The sequence below is a fragment of the Lithobates pipiens genome, unplaced genomic scaffold (genome assembly GCF_037356315.1).
Source record: "Lithobates pipiens isolate NorthernLeopardFrog02 unplaced genomic scaffold, aLitPip1_a1.2 Scaffold_23, whole genome shotgun sequence".
NCBI lineage: Eukaryota > Metazoa > Chordata > Amphibia > Anura > Ranidae > Lithobates > Lithobates pipiens.
In genome coordinates this window covers 255,385,388-255,411,288 of record NW_027507785.1, presented here as the reverse complement: position 1 = coordinate 255,411,288, position 25,901 = coordinate 255,385,388, and the positions used below count along the sequence as shown (strand labels likewise).

The following is a 25,901-nucleotide window of genomic DNA, read 5'->3' as shown; positions in this document are numbered from 1 at the left end:
GTGATAAATAATCCATTAACGACATAATCTAATAGAAACACGAATTAATGTGACAATTCATAATATCAGTGCAATCATGCATGAAAAGATAAAGTGACAAAAGACAGTCCGATGTATGATCCTTAAGGTAATATGCAAAGCGTGCACTTGAAAATCCTTATTGCTGCAAGTGATCACCAACAAGTGCTCACCTGCAAGATGAGCAAATTCAGCATCTTACCAGAAGAACTAGACCCTATTTAGGTCTGTAATCGCTTAGTGAGCTCATCCCTCACTCTGGGTACTAATTATCTTTGCTTTTCCAGTCTTCCTCTGATGTTATTGTTTAGAAGTAAAATTTTAATTTCTCATTATGGATACTCAAACTGGGTAACATGGAACATATCAACAAAAAGAAGAAACACTCATTGCTCATTTCCTCAGTTGGCAGGGGAAATAGTAGTGATGACGGCACACCCACTTGGGGCGCTGGATGATTGTATACTGAATGCTTGTAAAAGCCTGTGGATCTGTGAGTAGAATTTTAAATAAAAAGTTTTTCTCCTACTTGGATGATTCTTCTTCTTCTTGCCATGCTCCATGTTACCCGGTTTGAGTATACATAATGAGGAGTTTGAATGTTACCTCTAAACAATAACATCAGAGGATGGCTGGAAAAGCATAGATATTTCATACAGAGAGGGTGGGGTGAGCTCACTACGGTGATTACAGACCTGAATAGGGTCTAGTATTTCTGGTAAGAAGCTGATTTTCATCTCATCTTGGAGGTGATCACTTGCCCATTGAGGATTTTCAAATGCACGCTTTGAATATCAAATTAAGGATCATACATTGGACTGTTTTATGTCTTTTGACACTTTATTTTTTCATGCATAATGGTACTAATATTATGAATTGTCATATTAACCCCCCTAGCGGTAATCCTGAGTCTGACTCGGGTTGGGATTTTAATAACAGGAGCGGTAACCCCGAGCCAGACTCGGGATCTCATCGCTGGATGCAGGGGAGGACACCGTGAGAGTTACTTACCTTGTCCCCTGAATCCAGCGATGTCCTCCGTGCTGTGTGAGCGAGCTGTCATCCGCTCGATTCACAGTGCCGAATGCCGCCGAACTCCGTTCCCTGCAACGTTATGGCGCACGGGAGCGGAGAATGGCGGCAAATTAAAAAGTAAGTAAAAACACACAAAACACACACAGCACTGTAATCTTACAGATTACAGTACTGTATTAAAAAATACACACCCCCTTTGTCCCTAGTGGTCTGTGCAGTGCCCTGCGTGCACTTTTATATTATAAATACTGTTTTTTCTGCCTGAAATTTGGAGATTGTCCATAGCAACCAAAAAGTGTCAATTTTTCAGTGTTTTAGGATTTGATTACATTATTGAATAATTTTTATTATTCTTTATTATATTATAAACGTTATCATACCCGGGATGTCTACTAGACTCTGGTTTGAACAGATTAAAGAGAGTTATTCCTAAGAATTACAGGACTACAATATAAAACGCCAAATTTCCATGCAAAATAATTGTACCGCTTTCAGCACCTAAATCCAGACTGAATCATACCGCCAGGGATGTTAATTAAATTTTTATGAGATTATGTGTCGTTAATGAATTATTTATCACTATATGCACTTTAATATATGATTAATGACAGTGCAACACTTTTCTTTTTCTAATTTACTGTTTATTATTGGTATGTTTAATATTGTGAGTGCAGCTGTCAAGATGCAGTTTTTTTTATAATTTAGTTTTGCACAGAGTACAGATATTTCTTCTTTCACAAAGCAAAACATATACGCTTCAAAGTTTTGGTGCTTGAAAAACACTATCATTTAATTTGGGTTACAGAAATATGTTTTTTCAGATGATCCGGCTGCTAATGTATATATTCCTAGACACAGCTACATAGGATTACAGTATTGTTAGCCCAAGTGTGTTTGGAAGCTGAACCATATACAGCACATCTAAAATGATATAAAGTGGTTTTACAATTGCATGTACGTTTCCACTGCTGAAATGTTTTGTATGTTTGTATTTCACTGCAAATCTTCCCATCTGATGTATTAAGCCATACAACAGACTGACACGGAGAACACTGCCTTCAGAGCCACATAATTGCCACAGCCAGGATCATCACAAATAGGAAGGAAACCTAAGAGAAAAATGAATATCATCAGAGAAGTTCTGATACCTCTTAAGATCATTTTTATTTGTTTGAAGCTCTTCTGAAGACTTTAGCTGGCCATAGACATTAAATAATTGCCATCCAATCTGCTCAGTTTATTTTAGACAATCCTTACCTCTGTGTACACCAGCAGACTAAAAGGCCAACCAATCACAAGAAAAATAGCAGTAGATCATGCATGGTGTAATTTCAGCCAACTGCTTGTATTTTGCTTAGAGAAAAAACAGCGGTAGAGGTGTTTGACTACACTCTTGACCTTGGTAGGTCAGATCATGCCATTCTATAATCTGAATGGTCTCTTATTAAAGTAAAATTCCAGTAGAAAGCTGTTGTTTTTTGTAGATAAAAATGGAGCATTTAAGAACCTTTCTAAGGTTTTCTGCATTATCTGTGTCCTCATTGGGTAGGTTTTCCATCAACTTCGGTCCCTGTAATCACTGCCATTTGGACAGGAAGTGAGGGGAAACCTCTCCAACAGGGACACAAATCTCAATAAAAGCATCAAAAAAAATGTTAACACTTATTCTACTAAAAAAGTTTTTTATTGCTGTTTACCTGACAGGGGAATTTTCCCATCACTTGGCAATGGTCACTGAGGTACCATGACAGAGAAATCTTCACAGTGATGAAATTACAGAATTCTATAAGAACAATTTGTATGAAAACTCAGATGCAGGGAATGTTTTTAACCACTTCAGCACCGGAAGATTTGGCTGCTCAACTGCACTGCTTTAACTGGTAATTGCGCAGTAATGCAATGCTGTACCAAACAAAATTTGTGTCCCTTTTTCTACACAAATAGATCTTTCTTTTGATGGCATTTGATTGCCTCTGCCATTTTTATTTTTTGCTATATAAACGGAAAAAGTCCGAAAATTTTGAAAAAAAAAAATTATATTTTCTACTTTTTGTTCTAAAAAAAATTCAATAAACTAAATTTTAGTCATAAATTTAGGCTAAAATGTATTCAGCCACATGTCTTTGGTAAAAAAATGTCAATAAGCGTATATTTATTGGTTTGCGCAAAATTTATATCTGCAAACTAGGGTACATTTTCTGGAATTTACGCAGCATTTCTTGAGGTGCTAAAATGGCAGGGCAGTACAACCCCCCCCAAATGACCCCATTTTGGAAAGTAGACACCCCAAGGAAAGTGCTGTTTAGCATGTTTAGCCCATTGAACATTTTTTTTTAGTTGTCACTAAATTATATATTGCTCACACATGCCATGGCTACATGTGGAATTACACCCCAAAATACATTTTGTTGCTTCTCCTGAGTATGGGGATACCACATGTGTATGACTTTTTGGGAGCCTAGCTGCGTACAGGCCCCGTACAGCCCCGTAAACCAAGCACTGCCTTCAGGATTTCTAAGGGCATAAATTTTTGATCGCTCCTCACTACCTATCACTGTTTCAAAGGCCATAAAATGCCAAGATAACACAAAACTCCCCAAATGACCACATTTTGGAAAGTAGACACCCCAAGCTATTTGCTGAGAGGCATGTTGAGTCCATGGAATATTTTATATTTTGACACAAGTTGCGGGAAAATTACAAACTTTTTTTTTTTGCACAAAATTTACACTAAATGATATATTGCTCAAACATGCCATGGGCATATGTGAAATTAAGCCTAAAAATACATTCTGCTGCTTCTCATGAGTATGAGGGTATTACATGTGTGAGTCTTTTTGGGAGCCTAACCGTGTACAGGACCTTGAAATCCAATCCTCACCTTCAGGCTTTCTAAGGGCGTAAAATGGTGATGTCACTTCCTCACTACCTATCACAGTTTCAGATGCCATGATGAAATGTCAAGATAGCAAAAACCTCCCCCCCCACCATGACCCCATTTTGGAAAAAATACACTTTAAGCTATTTGCTTGTTGAGGCATGTAGAGGCATGTTGAGTCCATGGAATATTTTATATTTTGCCACAAGTTTCAGGAAAATTAAAAATGTTTTTCTTAGCAAATACCTCTGGGTGTCTACTTTCCAAATTGGGTTATTTGGGGGGGGGGGGGTTGTGCTATCTTGACATTTCAGGGCCTCCATATAACTGTGAAAGGTAATAATCAGGAGTAAAATCACAATTTTACGGCTTTAGAAAGCCTGAAGGTGGTGCTTGGTTTTCTGGGGTCCTGTACGCAGCTAGGCTCCCAAAAAGTCTCACATATGTGATATCCTCATACTCAGGAGAAGCAGCAGAATGTATTTTGGGGTGTAATTCCACATATAACCATGCCATGTTTGAAGAATATGCCATTTAGTGACAACTTTGTGTAAGAAAAAAATAATAATAATTTTCCTGAAACTTGTGGCAAAATATAAAATATTCCATGGACACAACATGCCTCTCAGCAAATAGCTTGAAGTGTCTACTTTGCAAAATGCGGTTATTTGTGCTATCTTGACATTTCATGGCCTCTGAAACTGTAATAGGTAGTGAGGAAGTGAAATCAACATTTTACGCCCTTAAAAATCCTGAAGGCGGTGATTGGTTTTCGGGGTCCTGTACACAGCTAGGCTCACAAAAAGTCTCACACATGTGGGATTCCTGTACTCAGGAGAAGCAGCAGAATATATTTTGGGATGTAATTCCACATATGCCAATGGCATGTTTGAGCAATATATCATTTAGTGACAACTTTATGCAAAAAAAAAAAGTTTGTAATTTTCCCAAAACTTGTGGGCAAAATATAAAAAGTTTTATGGACTCAAAATGCCTTTCATCAACTACTTTTCAAAAAGAGGTCATTTGGGGGGGGGGGATTGAACTGTCCTGGTATTTTATGCACAACATTAGAAGCTTGCCACACATCACCCACTCTTCTAACCACTTGAAGACAATTGCCCCGTACACACGATTCGAAATTCCACCAGCAAAAGTCTGATGTGAGCTTTCGGTTGGAAATTCTGACCGTGTGTATGCTCCATCGGATTTTTGCTGGCAGAATTTCTGCCAGCAAAAAATTGAGAGCAGGTTCTCAATTTTTCAGTCGGAAAAAGTTCAGATCGGTAATTCCGATCGTCTGTACCAATTCCGACATGCAAAATTCCTAAGCATGCTTGGAAACAATTCGATACATGCTCTGAAACATTGAACTTAATTTTCTCAGCTCGTCGTAGTGTTGTACGTCACCACTTTCTTGACGGTCGAAAGTTCCAAGAACTTTTGTGTGACTGTGTGTATGCAAGCCAAGCTTGAGCGCAATTCTGTCTTAAAAAACAAGATTTTTCAGACGGAAATTCTGCTCATGTGTATGGGGCAAAAGCCCCTTCCGACATTCTTTGTTTACATGAAAAAATATAATTTTTTTGCTAGAAAATTACTATGAACCCCAAACATTATATATATTTTTAAAGCAAAGGCTCTACAGAGTAAAATGGTGGGTGTTGCATTTTTTTTTTTCACACAGTATTTGCGCAGCGATTTTTCAAACGCAATTTTTTGGGAAAAAAAAACACTTTGTTTCATTTTAATGCACTACAACACACTATATTGCCCAAATGTTTGATGAAATAAAAAAGAATATCTTATGGCGAGTACATAGCTACCAAACACGACATGCTTTAAAATTGTGCACAAATGCGCAGCGGCCACAAACTACATACATTTTTAAAAGCCTTTAAAATCCTTTACAGGTTACCAATTTAGATTTACAGAGGAGGTCTACTGCTAAAATGACTGCCCTCTATCTGACCTTTGCGGTGATACCTCACATGCATGGTGGAATTGCTGTTTACATCCGACACATATTTTGCTTTTTTATTTTATTTTTACACTGTTGCTTTCATTTTTTTTTGTTTTATTATTTTTATTGTTATCTCGGGGAATGTAAATATCCCCATGATAGCAATAGGTAGTGACAGGTACTCTTATTTTGAAAAAAATTGAGTCTATTAGACCCTAGATCTCTTCTCTGCCCTCAAAGCATCCGACCACACCAAGATTGGTGTGATAAAATGCTTTCCCAATTTCCCAATGGCACTGTTTATATCCAGCGTAACCTAAGTCATGAAATGCTCGTAGCTTCCATTTTCTTAGGTCATAGAGAGGATTGGAACCATTCTGGTCTCCGATCAACTCTATGGTCAGCTGGCGGAACCACCGGCTGCATTCTCGGGTTCCCTGTTGGGACCGGAAAGCCAGAGAAAACCATGGAAGATGGTGGGAGGGGTATGTTCCCTCCAGCTGCTTGTAAAATCAGTCTAGAGGTTAATTAGCCGCTAGGATTGCTTTTACATTAAATCTGGCCTCTGGCTGGAAAGAATGATACCATGATGATACTTAAACTTGCAGGCATCTTTCTGGTATAACCACTCAAAGTCCAGTAACATACCAGTACGTTGCTGGTCCTTGTTGGGCATATATTGTAATGTTCTTTGGGCTGAACGAAAAAAAGAGATTGATCGGTGGGTATGCCCACCATTAGAATACCGCCTTTCATCCTCCCACTTCTAATGATGGGCATACTTGCACCATTTTTTTTAAACTGTGGTGGTGAAATCGCAGTCACGCTGGAGTCGCTGATTTTCATATCGTGAGAGCAAACGCTGTTGCTGTCAAGATAAATAAATCAGTGCTGCAGCTGAATGGTGTAACTGAAAAGCAAACAATGATAACAATAAAACATTAACTCAATAAAACAACTTGATTTTTTTAATGCAATCTGTGCCTAAAAATATATGCTAATGTTAGGAGCAAATCACTCCTCCACCCCTGCCCCCATGCTTCAACATATATGTTCTTTTTTTTTAACTGTCCTGGTGAAATCACCTCCTACAGCTTTGAAGTCACGGCTTTATGTGACATGGAAGCAAACACTGTTGCTGTCAGAATAAATAAACCTGTGCTGCGGCTGAATGGTGTACTTGCTATGCAAATGATGGTTAACAATAAAACAAAGTAACATTACAGTAAGACATACCATACCTGCAAAGAAAATACAATAAAACATAGTAAAAATAAAACATTACAGTTCTAAAATACAGTAACAATAGAGAGAGAACAATTGATATATAACAACAGAGAGCGAATATAAGAGAGAGAACAATAGAGAGAGAGGAAAAATAAAACCACAACTATTTTTGTCTTTTTTATTTATTTATTTTTTTGTGTTTTTTTTTTGCACTTTTATATAAACTGTAAACTGTAAATGTCTCTCAGATTAGGGGCTCTCAAAAATGTGATGGCACCTCATCTTTCAAGACCCTGTGTAAGTGTGCCCAAGCACTGCAATGCTGTACTCTACGCTAATACTCCACTAGTGTGTGGTAGCATTTGAACCATTCACCAATGCAAAGACCAGGTTGGCCAGGACAGGAGGGACAATAAAATCATGTGTCACTCCTATACCCACGTTTTCTGCAGACACAACATTTTCTTTTGGGATTTCTTTGGGTAGGGGTACCAGGGAGGACATACGGAAAATGCCTCTCATGCAACCATTGGGATTGGGAAGTTGGGTCACAGTACCACCTGGAAATAGAAGGGCTGTGATGATCTCTTCCTGGAATTTAAGGAGGGATCCAGTTACTCCTAAAGCTTTGTATAGCACATAAGCATTCAGCAGACCCAATTGGAATAAATATACAGCCACTTTTTCCAGCGTCTGGCCTTACAGGCAATTAGGTACGGTGCCAACAACTGGTCATTGAGGTCCACCCCTCCCAAGTTAAGGTTGCATTTATGGACACAGAGGGGTTTCTCCACAAAACCAGTCACCGTTTGAATTTGGACTGTTGTGTCTGTATGAAGGGAGGACAGAACGAAAACATTCTTATTTTCCCTCCACTTCACAGTGAGCAAATTATTACATCTCAAGCAGGCTCTCTCCCCCAGCCTAAGATGGGAATCTACAAGCCACTGGGGTAAGCCACAGTGATTAGATCACACGGTGCCACATGTGCCAATTAAGGGGGTTTAGGGGGGTCCCTAAACCTATCTGGGATTACTACTAAGTACCTTAATGCTGTTTAGTGTGACAAATGACACCAGTACAATGATAAAAAATAAAAATATGAACACTGCACTGGGTGACAGTGACAGGGAGTGAAGGGGTTAACTGGGGGGCAATCGGGGGGTGATCAGGGGGTGATATGTGTGGCTATGTGTACTGTGTCAGTTTATTGTTGACGCAGCTCACATTTGGATGTCGTCTCTTCTCTCTCTGGAACGGAAAAGAATTCCAGAGAGGGAGATGACATCACTTCCCCTGCCTGTGTTTACACTTACAGGCAGGGGAAGCATTTCATGATCAGAACCGATCAGCAGGTCCAGGCCAGAAATCATTGGCTTAGGCCTGGAGACTAATTGGTTCTGAAACAAATCTGATCATCGTGGCCCACTTAAGGTAACATCATTGTGCTAGCCATTCTGCCACAGTAAAGCTGCTGTGGCCGGTTGGGAACCGGTTAAAGGCGAAGATCATAATTTTGAATATCAGGCAATTTTTTTTTTTTTTCCCATTTTCCATTTTAAAAATAGTGAGTACTGGCTGAAACCTTGAAGAGGACTTTGTTCTTTTTGTGGGTGTCTGTGATAGGGACCTTTCCTCTCACTTCCTGTCCCAAGCTCCCAGCAATAATGCTCCAGTTTTGGTTGGAGTTGCACTTAAACCTTTCAACATGTAATATCTCCCTGCATTTGGATCCACATAAAAAGTGTCCTACAAAACAAACAGTCAATATATGCCAGAACATATCTTTTCTGCTAGTAGGGGAATTTTTTATACAAATTCAAGTAACAAGAAGAAAAGCCATGTAAAGCTTCAAATGTATGTAAAAGACAATATTTTAGAGTCAGCTGATTATGAATGAATTTTTTAATAAAAGATACTTGATGGTACTTACTGATATTCTGAAAGAATTATTTGAAGCACTAGTGCAACTTGTACCAGATCCACTTGTTGATGTGGAGTTGTAGGTAATCGTGCAACTTGCAACATTAGTCCAGAAGACCTTCTCTGTCTGCACCACGGTTGCCCTTAAAAAGGAAGAATAGTTGTTTTATTTATTTAAAAAAAACACACAGACATATAGATATTTATATATATGCAGTATTTCTCAAAAGTTTGCATACCCTGGCAAAAATTTTGAAATTTTTACCATTAATATTGAGCTTTGCGCTTGCTGTACTCTGGCCCCTTGCAGCTCCCGTCCTCCCAGAGAGCAGAGTAGATACGCAGCCAGCCAATAGCAGCCGGGGTTTTGCCTCACCAAGATGACTCGCTGGGGGCTGGGAGCTGCTGCTACCGAAGCTGCCGGGACTTCCGACTATGGTGGAGAAGGGAGGACGGTGGAGGGGTGCGCAGTGACAGTGTTTGTGAGTTATCTGCGTACTTGGTGGGGATTCTGTGATCCATCCGGCAGACTAAGTGACCTATTTAGTGAGAATTTACAAGTTTCCCTCTGGTAAGTGTGCATTTTTACTGGTGATCAGCACAGTGTGTTGGTGAAGGAGGATTGCACGTTCCATTGATATCAATTTAAGGAGCTACCCCTCTCACTGAAAGGACTTTTATGTGGACTGTTTCACCTTGGGTTTTGGGTTACTTTGTCACTTTTTTTCTTATAGGTGCATGTATTTTTTTTTATTATTTTTTTTTTCACTTTGTTTGCTCACTGTCATATATTAGTATTATTATTTACTAATTTGAATAATGTATTTACTATTTAATCATTTATTAATCTGTGTAATATTTATCAATATTTATTTATTTTTTCACCTCATCGTTTAATTATATTTTTTAAGAGCATTTATGAATTGTGTATAATATTTATTTATTCATTATTTACACATTCATTATTTTTTTATATGTTGATGAATTATTTGGAAAAGTATTCACTTTATTGATCATGATTATGGTTTGTATGGTGTGATAACATCAGTCATTTAAACTCAGTTGGGTGGGAGCATTTCGATGTTTGCGTTTATTAATTTTGAAAATATGTCTAATCATGCCAAAAAAACTGTCTTTTATTTAATCACTTAAGGACCGGTCCTATTTATCAAACTTATACAAGTTTACAAGTTGAAAGCTATTTTTTTGCTAGAAAATTACTTAGAACCCTCAAACATTATATATTTTTTTCTAACATCCTAGACAATAAAATGGCAGTTGTTGCAATACTTTTTTCCACACCGTATTTGCGCAGCGGCCTTACAAGCGCACTTTTTTTTTGAAAAAATACACTTATGAATTAAAAGATAACACAGCAGTAAAGTTAGCCCATTTTTTTGTTATATTATGAAAGATGTTACGGCGAGTAAATTTATACCCAACCTGTCACGCTTCAAAATTGTGCCCGCTCATGGAATGACAACAAACTTTTACCCTTAATCATCTCCATAGGCAACGTTTAAAAATTTCTACAGGTTGCATGTTTTGAGTTACAAAGGAGGTCTAGAGCTAGAATTATTGTTCTCGCTCTAACAATAGCGGTGATAACTCACATGTGTGGTTTGAACACCGTTTTCATATGTGTTCGCTTCTGCGCGCAAGCTCGGCGGGATGGGGCTCATTAAAATGTTTTCATTTTTTTTTTTCATATTTATTTTACCCTTTCTTTTTTCTTTTTAAAAATAAAAGAATTGTCAAAAACTGTCAGTTTTTTTTTTCATTTTTGAGACTTTTGGTGACTGGGTAGGGGGCACATAGCCCATACTCCATACTCATTCACATAGGGGGAGGGCTGGGATCTGGGGGCCCTGCCTGCAGACCCCCACAACTACAGGCCAGAACTGTGGGGAAGAGACCCTTGTCCCCATCAATATGGGGACAAGGTGCTTTGGGGCAGGGGTAGAGCCATAATTAACAGAAGCTCCACTTTTCTAAGTGCGGTCCTCCACTTTAAGCCAGCAACCTAATGTTTTTAAACCTTCCAGGATTATAAAAAGAGGGTTACATGCTCAAAAGATATAAGCCCAGCAGGTAAACTTGTGCTACTATACCTGGAGCATCAAGCATTTACCAGACCCCTCTGTCCTGATACCTTATATGCAGATCTGTTCAGTGTATTAGAATGAGAGCCCTAATGGCTTTTAAACTAACTACTAATTCTGATGGGTGCCCGACGATTTACTACTATCAATGGGTCAGAAGGCAGCACTAAATTTGGGGTAGGTTATGCACAATTTATAAGCCTTCCATACTGTCCCTTTCCTGATTAACATGGAAAAGGACTTTTAGATCTCTTTGTGCTGTCTCCAGCAGTTATGTGGGCAATGCAAGTTCCTTTATATACTGTATATACTTATACTGTACTTTATATCCTATGTTTTTTTCAGTAGTTAATTGTTTATGGTGATTCTGCTACCCCATTGTCATTGTTTTATTTATGTGTAATTTTCTGTAATTTCTGCCTTTTGCATAATGTAGTTTACCCCTTCCTCATTTGCAAGTTCCTGTATTGTTCCTACAAGATGCTCATGTTAATTTTGACCACTTTGAACATTGCAATGCCAACATCTAAACTACCACATCATATTGTTTGCCTCAATCTTTCTGCATGTAATAAAGATATTTGTGGATGCCAAGTGTTTGGTACATTCAACTATCTGACATAGTTTGTCTGGAATGATTGTCTCTTCTATATTGAGGCTAGGCATAGAGGTCTCAGCAAGGGATAAGTCACTATTACAAGTGGAGTTATTATACTCTTACTTGTTATGCCGCGTACACACGACTGGACTTTTCAACATCAAAGGTCCGACGGAACAATTTCGGCAGACTATTCGATCGTGTGTGGACTGCAACGGACTTTTGATTTGCAAAAGTCTGACAGACTTTAGAAATGGAACATGTTTCAAATTTTTTCGCCAGAACTCCGCCGGACCCAGTTTCTACCGAGAAATCCGCTCGTGTGTATGCTAGTCCAACGGACAAAAACTGACGCTAGGGCAGCTATTGGCTACTGGCTATGAACTTCCTTATTCTAGTCCAGTCGTATGTCATCACATTCAAACCCGTCGGACTTTGGTGTGATTGTGTGTGGCCAAGTCCGTTCATTCGGAAAGTCCATCAGAACTCTGTCAGAACTCTGTCAGAACTCCGTCAGAACTCCGTCGAAAGTCTGTCGGACCTAAGTCCGGTCGTGTGTACGCGGCATTAGCCACGTTAAAATATAACGTGTATAAGATCATTTCAGATTGTTGGAAATTCTTTCTGAGTGTTGTAGAAGAGTGGAAATTGAGGTACTTATGGGGGATTATGATTTGGGGACAAAAATCTCCTTGTCATTCTCAGGGAATGCAAACATTCATTTGATTTATCTGTTCCATGGCAGGGTTCATCTTTATTCAAACACCCAGTCTAAAGTAACAATTCCCTTTTAAATGAATGAATACATTTAATCTATCCAAGCGTAAGAGCTGGGGCCCCAAATTCAATGGGCCAATTATGCAGCTGGTTCTCAGTGAGTATTATTTGGGAACTGGAAAATCAATTGTATGAATACAGAGAAAGAAAATATTCTTAATTACAGTGTAGCCATGTTGTTGCAGCTAATAACAAACAATCCACCAAATCACCCTGTCAGACTTCATACATCACTTCCAGAGACAATGAACAGTCATTTGCAAGCTTTGTTTTTTTTGTTTTTATTGGGGGGTACAACTCGGATAGGGATTATGAACATGGAATGCCCATAGGATAAGTTATTGCCATCATATTAAAGGATTTAGTACATTCTGAATAAATTTAGAGCCAGAATGATATATATATATAATATAATGTGCATATTTAGGTATGACTCTCCTCCTGCATCTCCATGCAGACTGTTGTTCCTCCTGCAGCTCAACCTCCGCTGACTATTCCATCTAAAGCCGCGTACACACGGGCGGACTGTATGGCCTACTTAGTCCGTCATACAATCCGACGGACAGTCCGTCCTACTTTCGAATGAACGAACTTGACCACACACGGATGCACAAACAGTCCGTCGAAAGCTTGCGCGATGACGTATACAGCACGTACGACGGGACTAGAAATAGGAAGTCCAATACACAGCAATGCAACCTTTCGCTGTGTAAATCCTTTCTGAGCATGCGCCATTCTTAGTCCGTCGAACTAGCCTACTGATTGTCCGCTGAAACCAAAGTATGACGGACAGTATTTCGAAAAATCCGAAATACTTAGTACGCCAGACTGCACGCTGAAAAAGTCTGCTGAAGCCCACACACGAGCGGACTGTCCGCTGAATTGTGTTTCGACGGACTAAGTAGGCCATACAGTCCGCCCGTGTACGCGGCTTAAGAGTTCCCTGCCACCTGACCATGTGGGGGCTGAGCTATCACTAATGACTGTGTAAAAGCAATGTTCTTTGATCTCTTTCACCTCCTGCTCATAGCTTGTTTCCTCCTGTACACTTGGTTCATCCTGCCCAAACTTAGTTACTGTATTGAAATATGACGCATCCTCTTCTATTGAATAGTAGGGGCCCACTCTGAATAAGCCTCCCTCCTATGGCTCTTGTTGCTTGCTGCCACTAGGCCAGAGGCCTGCATAATCTCTCCCCCGAGGCCCAGTGGGTTAAAAGCATATCTTCTAGGAAATATGGACTACTGTTCCCGGCCAGCCCAACTATCAAATCATGTGCCCACAGGCAGCATTGACTTGGCACAGATCCCCACAGTCTCTTTTCTGATCCAGGGCTCCCCATCATCCACCATGTGTATTGACAAAGACTCCACTAGTGACCGTGTACTAGCAGAGTTTCTATCACAGACTCCTTGGCACTCCAGCCCTTGGCACCTCAGTCCTTGGCACCTCCAGCCCCACTGTGGTAACACTCACTGAACTTTCAACAGCCCTGAGTCCTTTATGAGGGACTTTGACCGGACCATGTATACCAACATTTTCACCTGCCCTTCTGCTCTAGGAGTTCCCTGCCATCCAACTGTGTGATGGTAGAGACATTGCCAAATACCGTGTAGTGGCAATGTTCCCCCACAGCTCTTCAGGGGCCTGTCCTGCGATTGGCGCACCCCCCCCCCCCATGGGGATGGCCTCCTGCGACTGACTAACATTCCTATTTCTCGCTTTACCCAGCCATCTCTGACTCCTGTGGAGAATCACCTCAGCTTATATATGAGGCCAATCTCGATGGGGGTTGGTCAGGGCTCACACACAAGCTGCCTGCCACTCCAGTTCCAGGCCCAGCTCTCTTTCCAGAACCTTCTCCTGGAATAGAGACAGGCCAGATCAAAACAGACAGGCCTAGTGCACAGAATAATCCTGCCTAAATTTACCTGTGCTGGCTAACCTAGTAAAAATACCTTACTATCAGCTACTTATTGGTAGAGGGTGCTACATTAGGAAGCATACATATTCTATTTAAAGGATTATTAGAGTAAATATTGTGTACACCATCCTATCTTGACCACTGAGGAGATACAGAAGCACTTAACCTGACTGTATTATTTTAAAGTGATTGTAACACTCTGAAATAATTAAAACTGAACAAAGTGTATAGTTCCTTACTGTGTACTTGCCTTGATAGAAAAGTGTGATTTCTGTCTGTTTTGTCATTTCTCTGGTATATGCATGAGTCACTTCTGCCAGTCTAAGCTAACATCAGACAATCTAGCCCTGCCCCCCTTCAGCACACAGCAGGTGTTTGACAGCCTCAGAAGTGCATGTTTCCTTATGAGACTGTGTAGAAGGGGGGGTCAGTGTCCATTCCCTCAACTCAGGTCTCGGATTACACTCAGATCTCTTGTCTATGTTGTGCAGTGTGTGACATCAGATCCCCATCCCTTGCCTCCCGAAGCTCAGAAATGCTGCATTAAACATCTGCTTTTGGAGGCTGTAGAGAAGGGAAGGCTGGACATAAAAAGGTACAACCTATGTAGGAGGATTTGTTTAATCTCTTTGTTTCACTTTACTGGGTATACAGTATGCAAGGACTTACAACCACTTGAATGGAGAGAATCAAGCTGCAGTCTATTCAAAGCAGTAAAAAGCCCTTACAAAAAAAATTACCTAATTTGTATGTCGGAGTTGCCGCTTGATGGAGCCATCCATTTCAACTGTACATTTGATTTTAAGGTGGAAGATGTTTGGCTCACCGCACTCTGCAAAATAAATGAAAGTGCGATAAAAATTGTATTTTTTTGGTGAAATTTTCCTTAAAGTGTATGTCAGCAAAAAAAATTAAATACACACAGTATACCTCTGCAATACATACATGTACTTTCCCCTTCTAATATCCTTCTAATGATGCTGCAAATACAGAAAAATAAACATTCTGGCAGATCATGAACCCCTCATTTCCTGTTGCTGGCTGACACCTCTGTGCAACCGTTATTCTGAAATTACAAAGACTGTTGTCAACCCTTCCCTATCCCTCCTTCTCGATGCTCTTCAGAGAATTGTAACCTACTGTATGTGGTTAGCCTTAGACATATGAAAACAGCTGAATATTAAACCAGTTAAAGTGTAATCAAAGCTAAAACATCCGTTTTAGAGGAAGTTAGCATTTATTGCGAAAGCTAGACCAAAATATTTAAAGCACAATCATGTTAAAAAAAATGAACCCCTTCTAACTCCTCCATTAAACCGAGCTCTCTCTGATCACTATTTTAAAAAAACAACCTCTTTGATTCCCTCTTTTCACATACCTGACATGATCACCCATCCCCAGGTTATTCTCTCTGTTTACCTCCTACTGGGCGCCTTCTTCCAGGTGTCCACGTCACTGTCTGAGTGACATGGACAATTCCCATTGACCTGCCAGCAGAGGGGTGATCAGATGTTGGTAGGTGTCAAGGGTTAACAAACAATGCTAGATAGAGGGACCTGGGTGGGGAGTGGGGCTCTAGTGAGTATAAATGACTTCACAAAGTAAGGAGCATTTAGGAGCTGGGTGGAGATTGGTGGGAGAGAGGGATGGAGAAAGAATGGATTTTGCCTTGAGTTGGGTTTTAAACTAGGCTCTGTCCAGTAGGGTCATATGGGGCGGCAGGTAAAACCATAGAGCACAATAGGAGGCGTGGTATCCAACAGTAAGGGAAAATGGCCTCCAGAGTAGGGGACATGACAGAAACATTGGATACAGTAAGGATTGAAGATTGGAGTAGCCACCTACCAGAATTCTTTTACTCATCTTTTTCTCAGGCTGCCTGTAGTTTCATTTTTTTACTTTGGTAAGAGGGTTGCATAAACTTCTTCAGCATTTACATGACAAGGTAGCCAGATACCTTACTACGCCAATCCATACATGTACACCCCTTTTATACCTTTTCTTATAAAAAATGACACAGACACCTGCTGGATGTAAATGGCCTTTCCAGGCCTTTATTTAAACAATAAACCAAACTAAAACTTTTTCTTTAAAACTTCTGTAACCATTTTATTTTACCATATATTTTCTTGTAACCAAAACCAGCTCATCAGATAAACAGTTGTTGATCCCTGACGACCCCATTTCAACTTGAGCCTGTAATCCCAACTTTTTATGGCATTCGTCCCCAGCCGCCAACTTGCCTCGGGGACTTACCAATTGACCACAGACCCCCAACTTATTAGCCCGTCAGTCTGGCCAGCCGCCAGACCACCCGGGAGGACTCCATACCCATGATGGGTCCTAACTTTACCAAAACCTAATTTGGAACAGATAGATTGCATACCAGCCGTCAAGGACCCTACCGCCACAGCAGCACAAGAGTGACACCTCACCCTTGTGCCTGCCGCCACACCTGCAGAGCCCTGCCAATGCCATCTTCCAAACCCAAAGCCCACAGGTCAATCCCGATTGGGTTAAGGTGGACACCATCCCCCCGTAAATACCTCCACGTCTCCACTTCCAACTCCCAATGCCTCACCACAATACCACCATTCCGGGCAACAAACCTCCCCACCTCTTTGTTCACCTTTATCCGGGCCTTATTAATCTTCTCACAAGACCGGGCCCCCCTCCAAGACATGCGGGCCACAATATCGGACCACACAATAATCATGTCCGGGAAGGCAGTACGAAGCCTGAGGAAGTCCCACCGTATGTCTTTAATGATGTTGCGCATCGGCCTGACAACCAAGTCATTACCTCCCACATGTAGGACCAGTACGTCCGGTGCCCGATCCAGGCCCGCATAGCGATGAACCTCTGACACCACCCTGTGCCACATCAGTCCCGGGATGCCAATCCATCGAACCCGGCCTTCATCCCTGGACAGTCTGAGTTGCCTGCCGTCCGGCCGTACATCCGCCCGTCTAGCCCCCCAGAACACAAAAGAATGTCCCAAAATCCAAATGAGACATCCCGGCTCTGAAATGACATAACCAAAAATTAACCAACCCAACCCAAAACAACCAAAAACATATAGCCGACCACTCCAATGACCATACTCCCACCCCTTTTACACGAGGTGCGGTCGCACATAAAGCCGATACCTCCGAGACTCCCACCTCCCAATTTGCTTAATAACCTCTTCCGGCAATCCCCATCTAGCTGCCTCCGTGGCCGCCCCTATCCGGAAGGAATGAGCAGCATACTCTCCCGGAGACAAACCCCCGCTCCGCAAACACTTCCTCAACACTGCCGTAAATTGAAACCGCGAAAGGCATGAACCATCCGCATGCATGAATAACACCCCGTCCCGGTCCGGGCGAACCTCCAAATAAACCCTTAAAGCCTCCACCGGACAAAAACTAGGGTCCGTCCCCCGAAACAATGTTACCCGCACCCCTCTACCCAACTGGTCCGTTTTGGACTTCCTGACCAAAATCACCACCGAAGAAGGGGCCCATGAAACATCACCCCTCCCCAAACCCCCCGGAGCTGTTTTAGATGGCGACACCAATTCTCCTATCCGAAACGCCCCAAAAAATGCCACCAGGAAAGCAGCTCGGAAAAGTAGTTGTTCAAAAACCAGAGAACACACTTCCCGGACGTGGCTCAACAAAATACCCAAAACCTCAAAAGAAATCGGGCGCCGCAAATCCCGTTTTGCCGCCCCTCTTCTAAAACCCCTCAACGCCTTTTTAACTAAAAAATTCTTAGTCACATCCGCCAACCCCTTACATTGAAACAAAAAGGCCAAAGCCGACATTTTCTTGCTGACTGCCGAGCCCGACACCCCAGACACATAATTGTAACAGATAAAACACAATACCCACCGCAGCAGCTCAGCCGGGCCCTCCGACCCCCCAACCTCACCCAACCAGTTCGACCATTCCCTCCACACTGCATTATAAGCCGCGCGAGTACCTGCACTCAACGACTGCTGAATCAGTCCTCCGATGATTCCAGCGCAATCCCCCACATCTCTGGAGGGCACGGGTCCCCGCGTCTGTTCGCGTCCGGAGCCATTCTGCGAAAGTCCTCCCACTGGAAACGAGACAGAGCATCCGCCAACTTATTCTCAATCCCAGGGATATGCACCGCATAAACAAACGCATTAATCCGTAAACAACTGAGTACCAACCTCCTTAACAACCTAACCACCGGGGGGGAGGAGGCCGAAACATTATTTATGGCCACCACCACTCCCATGTTATCACAATGGAAGCGCACTTTTTTATCCCGGAGCTTGTCCCCCCACAATTCCACCGCCAGAACTATGGGAAAAAGCTCCAGTAACGCCAGGTTAGTTAAAAACCCCGCCTCCCTCCAAGAGTCCGGCCATGGTTCGGCACTCCATTGCCCCTGGCAATAAGCTCCATAACCTGCCGAACCCGCTGCGTCAGTAAACAAAACCAAATCAGCGTTGCTGACCGGTCCCTCCTGCACAATCGCTCTCCCATTAAACTCCACCAGGAACACCCCCCATACACCCAGATCATCCCGTAAGTCTCTGGACAACCGCACAAAATGAGTGGGCACCTTCACCCCTGCTGTGGCTGCCGCCAGTCTCCTGCAAAAAATTCTCCCCATAGGCATAATCCTGCAAGCAAAATTCAATTTGCCCAGGAGCGATTGCAATTCCTTCAACCTGAGTTTTCGTTTTCCCCGCGCTGCGACCACCTCCTGCCGCAGCTCCACCACCTTCTCCTCAGGCAACCTACATTCCATGGCCATGGAATCAATCGTGATTCCCAAAAACACTATCTCCGACCTGGGACCCTCCGTCTTCTCCCTCGCCAAGGGAACCCCAAACCGTTCGGCCAAATGTTGCAACGTCCCCAGCAGGATCCCGCAGCCGCGGGATCCTGGCGGCCCTACACACAGGAAGTCATCCAGGTAATGTATGACCGAGTTGACTCCCGCCGTCTCCCGTACAGCCCATTCAAAAAACGAACTGAACAGCTCAAAAAGTGCACACGAGATAGAACATCCCATGGGCAAGCAGCGATCGACAAAATACGACCCCTGCCAGCAACAACCCAACAAGCGCATACTCCCTGGATGTACCGGCAACAAACGAAATGCCGCCTCTACATCCGTTTTAGCCAGAAGAGCCCCCCTGCCATACTTTCTCACCCACGCTATCGCTGCATCAAATGATGTATAAGTAACCGCACAAGCTTGCGGGTCAATACCATCATTTACCGATCCGCCCCTGGGGTAAGACAGGTGGTGAATCATCCTGAATTGCCCCGGTTCCTTCTTCGGAACAACCCCCAAAGGCGAGACCACTAGATCCGCCATCGGAGGGGCAAGAAATGGGCCGGCCATCCGGCCCAACGCCACCTCCTTAGCCAATTTTGCCGACACCACGTGTTCATGCAGCAAAGCCGACCTTAAATTCTTGGCCAGCGGGGGAACCTCCCTCAACGCACTCGGAATCCTAAACCCATCCCGAAAACCAGCCTCCAACAACCCCGCCGCCGCACGATCAGGATACCTACTTAGGAAAGGAAGCATCCTTTCCAGCCTCACCGGCGTCATCCCTTTTTCCAGCGAAATCTCCAGTACGACCTTTGCCCTGTCTGAAACAACGTGCGAAGGGGTGCCCTCCACTGCATCCCGAACACTCGTGCTTGTAACGACAGGCGTTACCAAACTTGCACGTCCCGTCGTTAAATTGCCAGCAGACCCCCTTCTTTTTTGGGGCCAGCGATCCCGCTGAGGCGGCGGCGCCGGCCCCCCCTGGAAAAAACTGTCCCGGGGCCCGGGCCGAAGTCATCAACTTCATCCACAGGCTGATGTCCTTGTGGTCCCACCTAATGGACGTCCGTACCGCTTTGCGTTGACGAAACTGTTCGTCATAACGTAACCAGGCCAAGCCCCCATAAACCCTGTGCGCCTCACTAATGGCCTCCAGGTAACAGAACAACGCCGAACAATTCTCCGGCGCCTTTTCCCCAATCACGCTAGCTAAAATCGCAAACGCTTGCAGCCAATTCGCAAACGTGCGCGGAATAAGCCTATATCTCCTCTTCTCCTCCTCTTCTTTCTTGCTCTCATCAGGCTTGACCCTGTCTAAATTAAATTTCTCCAACGGCAACAACGAGAAGATCTCCACAAATTCGTCCTTCCAAATCTTCTCCCTCACCTCCTTCTTCAAATGCGCCCCTAACGGTCCCTCGAAGCACACATAAACTTCGCTCCTCGCCGCATCTGCTAAGCGAATCTTTTCAGCATCCTTGTCTTTGTCCACCGCAGCCCCACTTGGTCCCTCGCCGTCCTTCCGCGCCAGCACCTCCCTCTCTGTCTGCGTCTCCGCTGCCACCCCACCCACCGACAACCCCAACCCGGAGGGGACAGCCGTCCCCAGCTCTACCCGAGCCGCGGCGGGCGGCCCTACCCATGGAGTACTCGGGGCGTGCACCGGCCCCGAGTCACCCTGCAGGCTGCGCAGCAGCTCTTTCAACACCACCAACAACTCCCCCCCCCCCTTCGCCCCCCCCCACCCCTGCCTCCCCCCCACTCACCCCCGCAAGAAACCCCCCCACAGACCCCAAGGACTTACCGGGCTGCTGTTGCCTGGAAGGCTCTCCAGCCGCTGCCCCTACTGCCGCCGCCGGATCGCACTCGTCCTCCTGCAGCTCTCCCTCTTCCATGCTGCTGTCCTCCGTCAGTGTCCTGACCCTCGGGGGCCTCTGCGCTGGCATGCCAGACGGCCCAGGCCGCTCCCGACCGGTTTCCTGTCGCTGTACATGGCGGCCGCCATGTTTTTTGTTTACAAGGACATCACTTCCGGTCGCGCCGACCTCACTTCCGCTGACGTCATCAGCGTGCGCCGCGCCGAGCGCGCGCGCGCTGTTCCTCCGCTGGCCCTCCCTCCCAGGCACAGAAACATGCCCGGAGGCGTGGCCACCCGACTGCCGCTCTGCATCTGCTAATGGGCCCCCCCCCGAAGCTAAGATGGCGCCCACACGTGGCAGGCCGACGGCCGCCTCCGGGACAAGGCCGGCGCCCGAGGACCCCACTCTCCCCCGTCGAGCGGCCCCCCCGACCGGAGCATCGCCAGGGGGAACCACTGGAACCACTAACGATCGCGCGGTCCTGGAGGTGGCCTGAGGCAGGATCCGGTGAGTGACCCCCCTCCCTCTGGGACTCAGCCGTGGACGGGGATTCCTCCCAGGCCCCCCACTAGACGACCGGGGTGTCTGCTTAGCAGGGGGGCCTGAAGGGGCCCAACTGGGGCTCCCAAGCCGGCGCTGAGTACGGGGGGCAATGTCAGGGCTAAGGCGCACAGGGGGCCGAGACCTCCTTGCCCGTGTCGAGGGTACCCCATCTGCGGAAGGTCCCTGCCCTACCCCCTGAAGGGTGGCCGCAATTTGGCTTTGTAACCAGTCTGCGCCATGCTGTTCTGCGGCTGATCTAAGCTGGGCCCAAAGCTGCTCTAACCCACTCATCTTTTCCAGGTGGCTGATCCTGAACGTTCCTCCTGACCTGCTGCTCCAGACTGCTGACCCTCCTAGACTCACGTGCCTTCACATTAACTCTACTCCACCCCCTCTTACACCATCCTCCAATCAGGTAAGCCTTGTAACCTTCTTAACCCCTCGTACCATTCCCCTGCGTAAGCCTTGCACCCTGTCATGTATGTCCTACGCTTACGTTGCACTACAGCTACGTACATGTCTTTTTCATAGTTTACCAAAGTTTCCATACTTTTATACTTTAAACTTACTTTAGCAGAGGTACATGTGAGGGTCTGTGCAGTGCTGTCTACCACCTCAAAGGAGCCCAGAGGGGTTGCTGAGTTGCCCGAGCGGGCTTGAATCAGGAAACCTTCAAATTTGGAACTTCCACTTAGAGAGACTGCAAAGTGAGTAAAACATACATCATGTTCAGGTTACAAAATGTAACATAGGAACATTAATATACCATCCATATTAGTAATTAGTAATATTAAAATAATAGCAAGGTGTGCTCAAACATTCTTGTTCAAATGCTCTGTGATCTAAGAAACCAGTTTGTTTTTGCTAACTTGGTATGAGGTTCAGATAGAAAATACTAAGGTCATGGCCTGAACCCAAATATGAGTGGATGTGTGGAGTGACTGCTCCTATGCACTATGCTTTAACACTGATCCTTATAGGCGTAGCATAAGGGGTCGCCATTGCGACCCAGTGTTTAGCTCCAGGGGGCCTGTGGCTCCCTGCTGTCATCTTACATGCTGCATTTTTCTCCCACAAAATCCTGAAGACAGAGTGCAGGTACGATCCGCCTTGTGGCCTCCCAGGGCCTCAGCCAAGCTTTGTAATCCAGTCCCAAGTTTCCAGTTTGCCTTCTCCCCAGACTCCAGTCCACACCCCTCTCTCGCCCTCATTGGCCAGAAAGAAGCCATGTGTGCCCATCGGAGCAGCCTGGGACAGGGAAGTGTGGTGCTCACTGCTGGCAATTCCTAAAATTTGTACTTGATATTTATGTTCAACCCCTTGAATTAAAGCTAGTCTGCACTTCAAATTCATGTGGATTGTTTTGTTTTTATTTTATTCTGGTGGCATACAGAGCCAAAAGTAGGAAAATTGGGCCTGTGTCCAAATATATATGGACCTAACTATATATATATATATATATATATATATATATATATATATATATATATATATATATATATATATATATATATATATATATAGAGAGAGAGAGAGAGAGAGAGAGAGAAAGAAAAGAGGGGAAAGGGGAATGGTGGGACTTTATATGAAGCACAACACCAGGACGAAATGAATCAATTAGTAGATACTATTTAGGTAAATAACATGTAATAAATAACATAATAAATACATATAAATGTTTATATATATATATATATATATATATATATATATATATATATATATATATATATATACATTTAATATATATAATAATAATAGATATATATATATATATATATATATATATATAATTGCATTTCTGTATGATATTTTAAATTAATTGGACAATAAAAAAATTCAAATTCTGTTTTTATATAGTTGTATACTCCTTGTCTGGCCAATATATTCTGATCTTTTTTTTCCTTTGTTGTATACATAACCACAGATGATGGCCTTGTATGTCATTTTTAGTTTATAGTCTAGATAAAAGAGTACAGGGGGCTAGCAGACAGCAGTCAGGGTGGGTGTGGGGCCACTGTTAAATGTACTATCAGGTTTAACTACGTTAACAAAATGAAGCCAAACTCCAGTCCACACTCCATAATCAGTCACAGAAAACAATTTATTTATTTTTATTTTGGAGTAAGAATTTTAAATAAATAAATAAATGTTGATCATTGTAAGCACCCCGTCAGAGTTAAATGGTTTGTCTCATCCCTTTAAACTGATACATTTTGAAGAGAGCTTGTTCTTTTGAAAGACAACAGACTTACTGGCTGGTTTACAAGATGAAAATAGAAGAACAAAGGCCAAAACAGACAATTATTGTAGACATCCCATCTAAAAATTGGTAAGCTGCAGTCAAATAATTGTTTGCATCTGGGTTTAATACTGTTTTATTATTACTTGTTCAGGGGTGGTAAGTCAAATATGGAACTACTCATAATTTCACATTACCTGTGATTTGTTCTCCAGCACTGTAAGTGGTTTTAGAAACAGTCAAACTGTAGGGGCCAGTGGAGGTCTGAGCGGAAGCTCCATGTTCAGGAATCATTGTAGAGCATGCTGCCTCAACTTTTCCATCTGGATAGGCATTAATGGAGCCATAAAGACAGAAAATCAGCAGGATGGTGATACCACGAGCTGAAGCTGAAATATCCATCTGCATGAAATCTGAAACCGAAATAATTAACATATGCATATTTACAGAAACATATATAATATATATATATATATTATATATAAATATATATATATAACAATATAATAAGTTAGTCTGTGTTTATTTAATATGGTAGATTTTCTTTATTAGTTTATTTAGAAAATTTACTGTTTTGAACATAAATGGCTTGTGTGTTCTGACGCGACCCTGTCAACAACTAAAGCAAATTGCAAGTAAAAGCATATAAAAATCCAGTGTTTTGCTCAATGCTTACTTGCATGGTTTTTCCTTTAAAAAAAAAAAAATCATTCACTTAAAGACTGAGCCTCTTTCTGAGATTTGTTGTTTACAAGTTAAAAACATTATTTTTGCTAGAAAATTACTTAGCACCCCCAAACATTATAACATTATTTTTAATTAAAAAAATAAGATACTAAAGTTAGCCTAATTTACTTTTTATATTGTGAAAGATAATGTTACGCCGAGTAAATTGATACCCAACATGCCACGCTTCAAAATTGCGCCTGCTCGTGGAATGCTGACAAACTTTTATCCTTAAAAATCTCCATAGGTGACATTTAAAAAATTCTACATGTTGCATGTTTTAAGTTACAGAGGAGGTCTAGGGCTATAATTATTGCTCTCACTCTACCAATTACTGCGATATGTCACATGTGTGGTTTGAACACCATTTTCATATGTGGGCGCTTCCGCAAATGCATTTTTTTTTCTTACATTTTTACACTTTTTTAAAAAAAATGTGTCACTTTTCTTCCTATTACAAGGAATGCAGACATCCCTTGTAATAGAAAAAAGCATGACAGGACCTCTTAAATATGAGATCTGGGGTCGAAAAAGACCTCAGATCTCATATTTACATTAAAATGCAAAAAAAAAAAGAAGTTGTCATTTAACCACTTCAGCCCCAGAAGAATTTACCCCTTCCTGACCAGAGCACTTTTTGCGATTCGGCAACTGACAATTGCACGGTTGTGCGACGTGGCTCCCAAACAAAATTGACGTCCTTTTTTTCCCACAAATAGAGCCTTCATTTGGTGGTATTTGATTACCTCTGTGGTTTTTATTTTTTGCGCTATAAACAAAAAAATAAATGGTTAAACGGGTAAATGGTAAAAAAGTGATCACATATAAATAAAAGCAATGTGGAGAGCGATGAGCCTTGACTGACACGTTTCATCCCAATTGGACATCTACAGGGGTCCCATCGCTCATCGTTCTCCACATTGCTTTTATTTATATGTGCTCACTTTTTTACCATTTTATGTCTGTCGGTTTCGATAAACCAACTGTTTTTGACCTGCACCATTGGAGCATTCCCTCTCTTTTTTCCCATACATTATGGCTGGATGAGTTGGTGTAATCATTGGTCAAGCAGCTCCCTCAAGTTCATTGGATATCGTGGAGATCTTCCCAGCTGAGAAGAGATGCCATTTGAGATCTGGGGTCCTTATCTCCATTCGGGAGAACTATCCATCTGGATATCCACGCCTGTTTGATTCGGTGTCGTTGGCACCTGGATCCACCTGTTCCGGTAAGAGTGCACAATCTCTTTTCACTTTAAGGATTCACCAGTTTTGGATTTA

The 25,901-nt window shown here is 42.9% G+C and overlaps 1 protein-coding gene across 1 annotated transcript in view; it reads right to left on the bottom strand.

Annotated features, from left to right (window-relative positions):
• Positions 1-1,813: 1,813 nt before the first annotated feature.
• LOC143928278 (putative ferric-chelate reductase 1) overlaps positions 1,814-25,901 on the bottom strand; it is a 50,102-nt gene continuing 26,014 nt past the window's right edge. The window contains exons 2-6 of the mRNA XM_077453062.1: positions 24,093-24,308; positions 22,223-22,353; positions 15,186-15,277; positions 9,055-9,187; positions 1,814-2,162 (exon numbers count right to left, since the gene is read on the bottom strand). Coding sequence (XP_077309188.1) covers positions 2,112-2,162; positions 9,055-9,187; positions 15,186-15,277; positions 22,223-22,353; positions 24,093-24,303 — 618 coding nt within the window. The 5' untranslated portion in view covers positions 24,304-24,308 and the 3' untranslated portion in view covers positions 1,814-2,111. The remainder of the gene's footprint in view (positions 2,163-9,054; positions 9,188-15,185; positions 15,278-22,222; positions 22,354-24,092; positions 24,309-25,901) is intronic.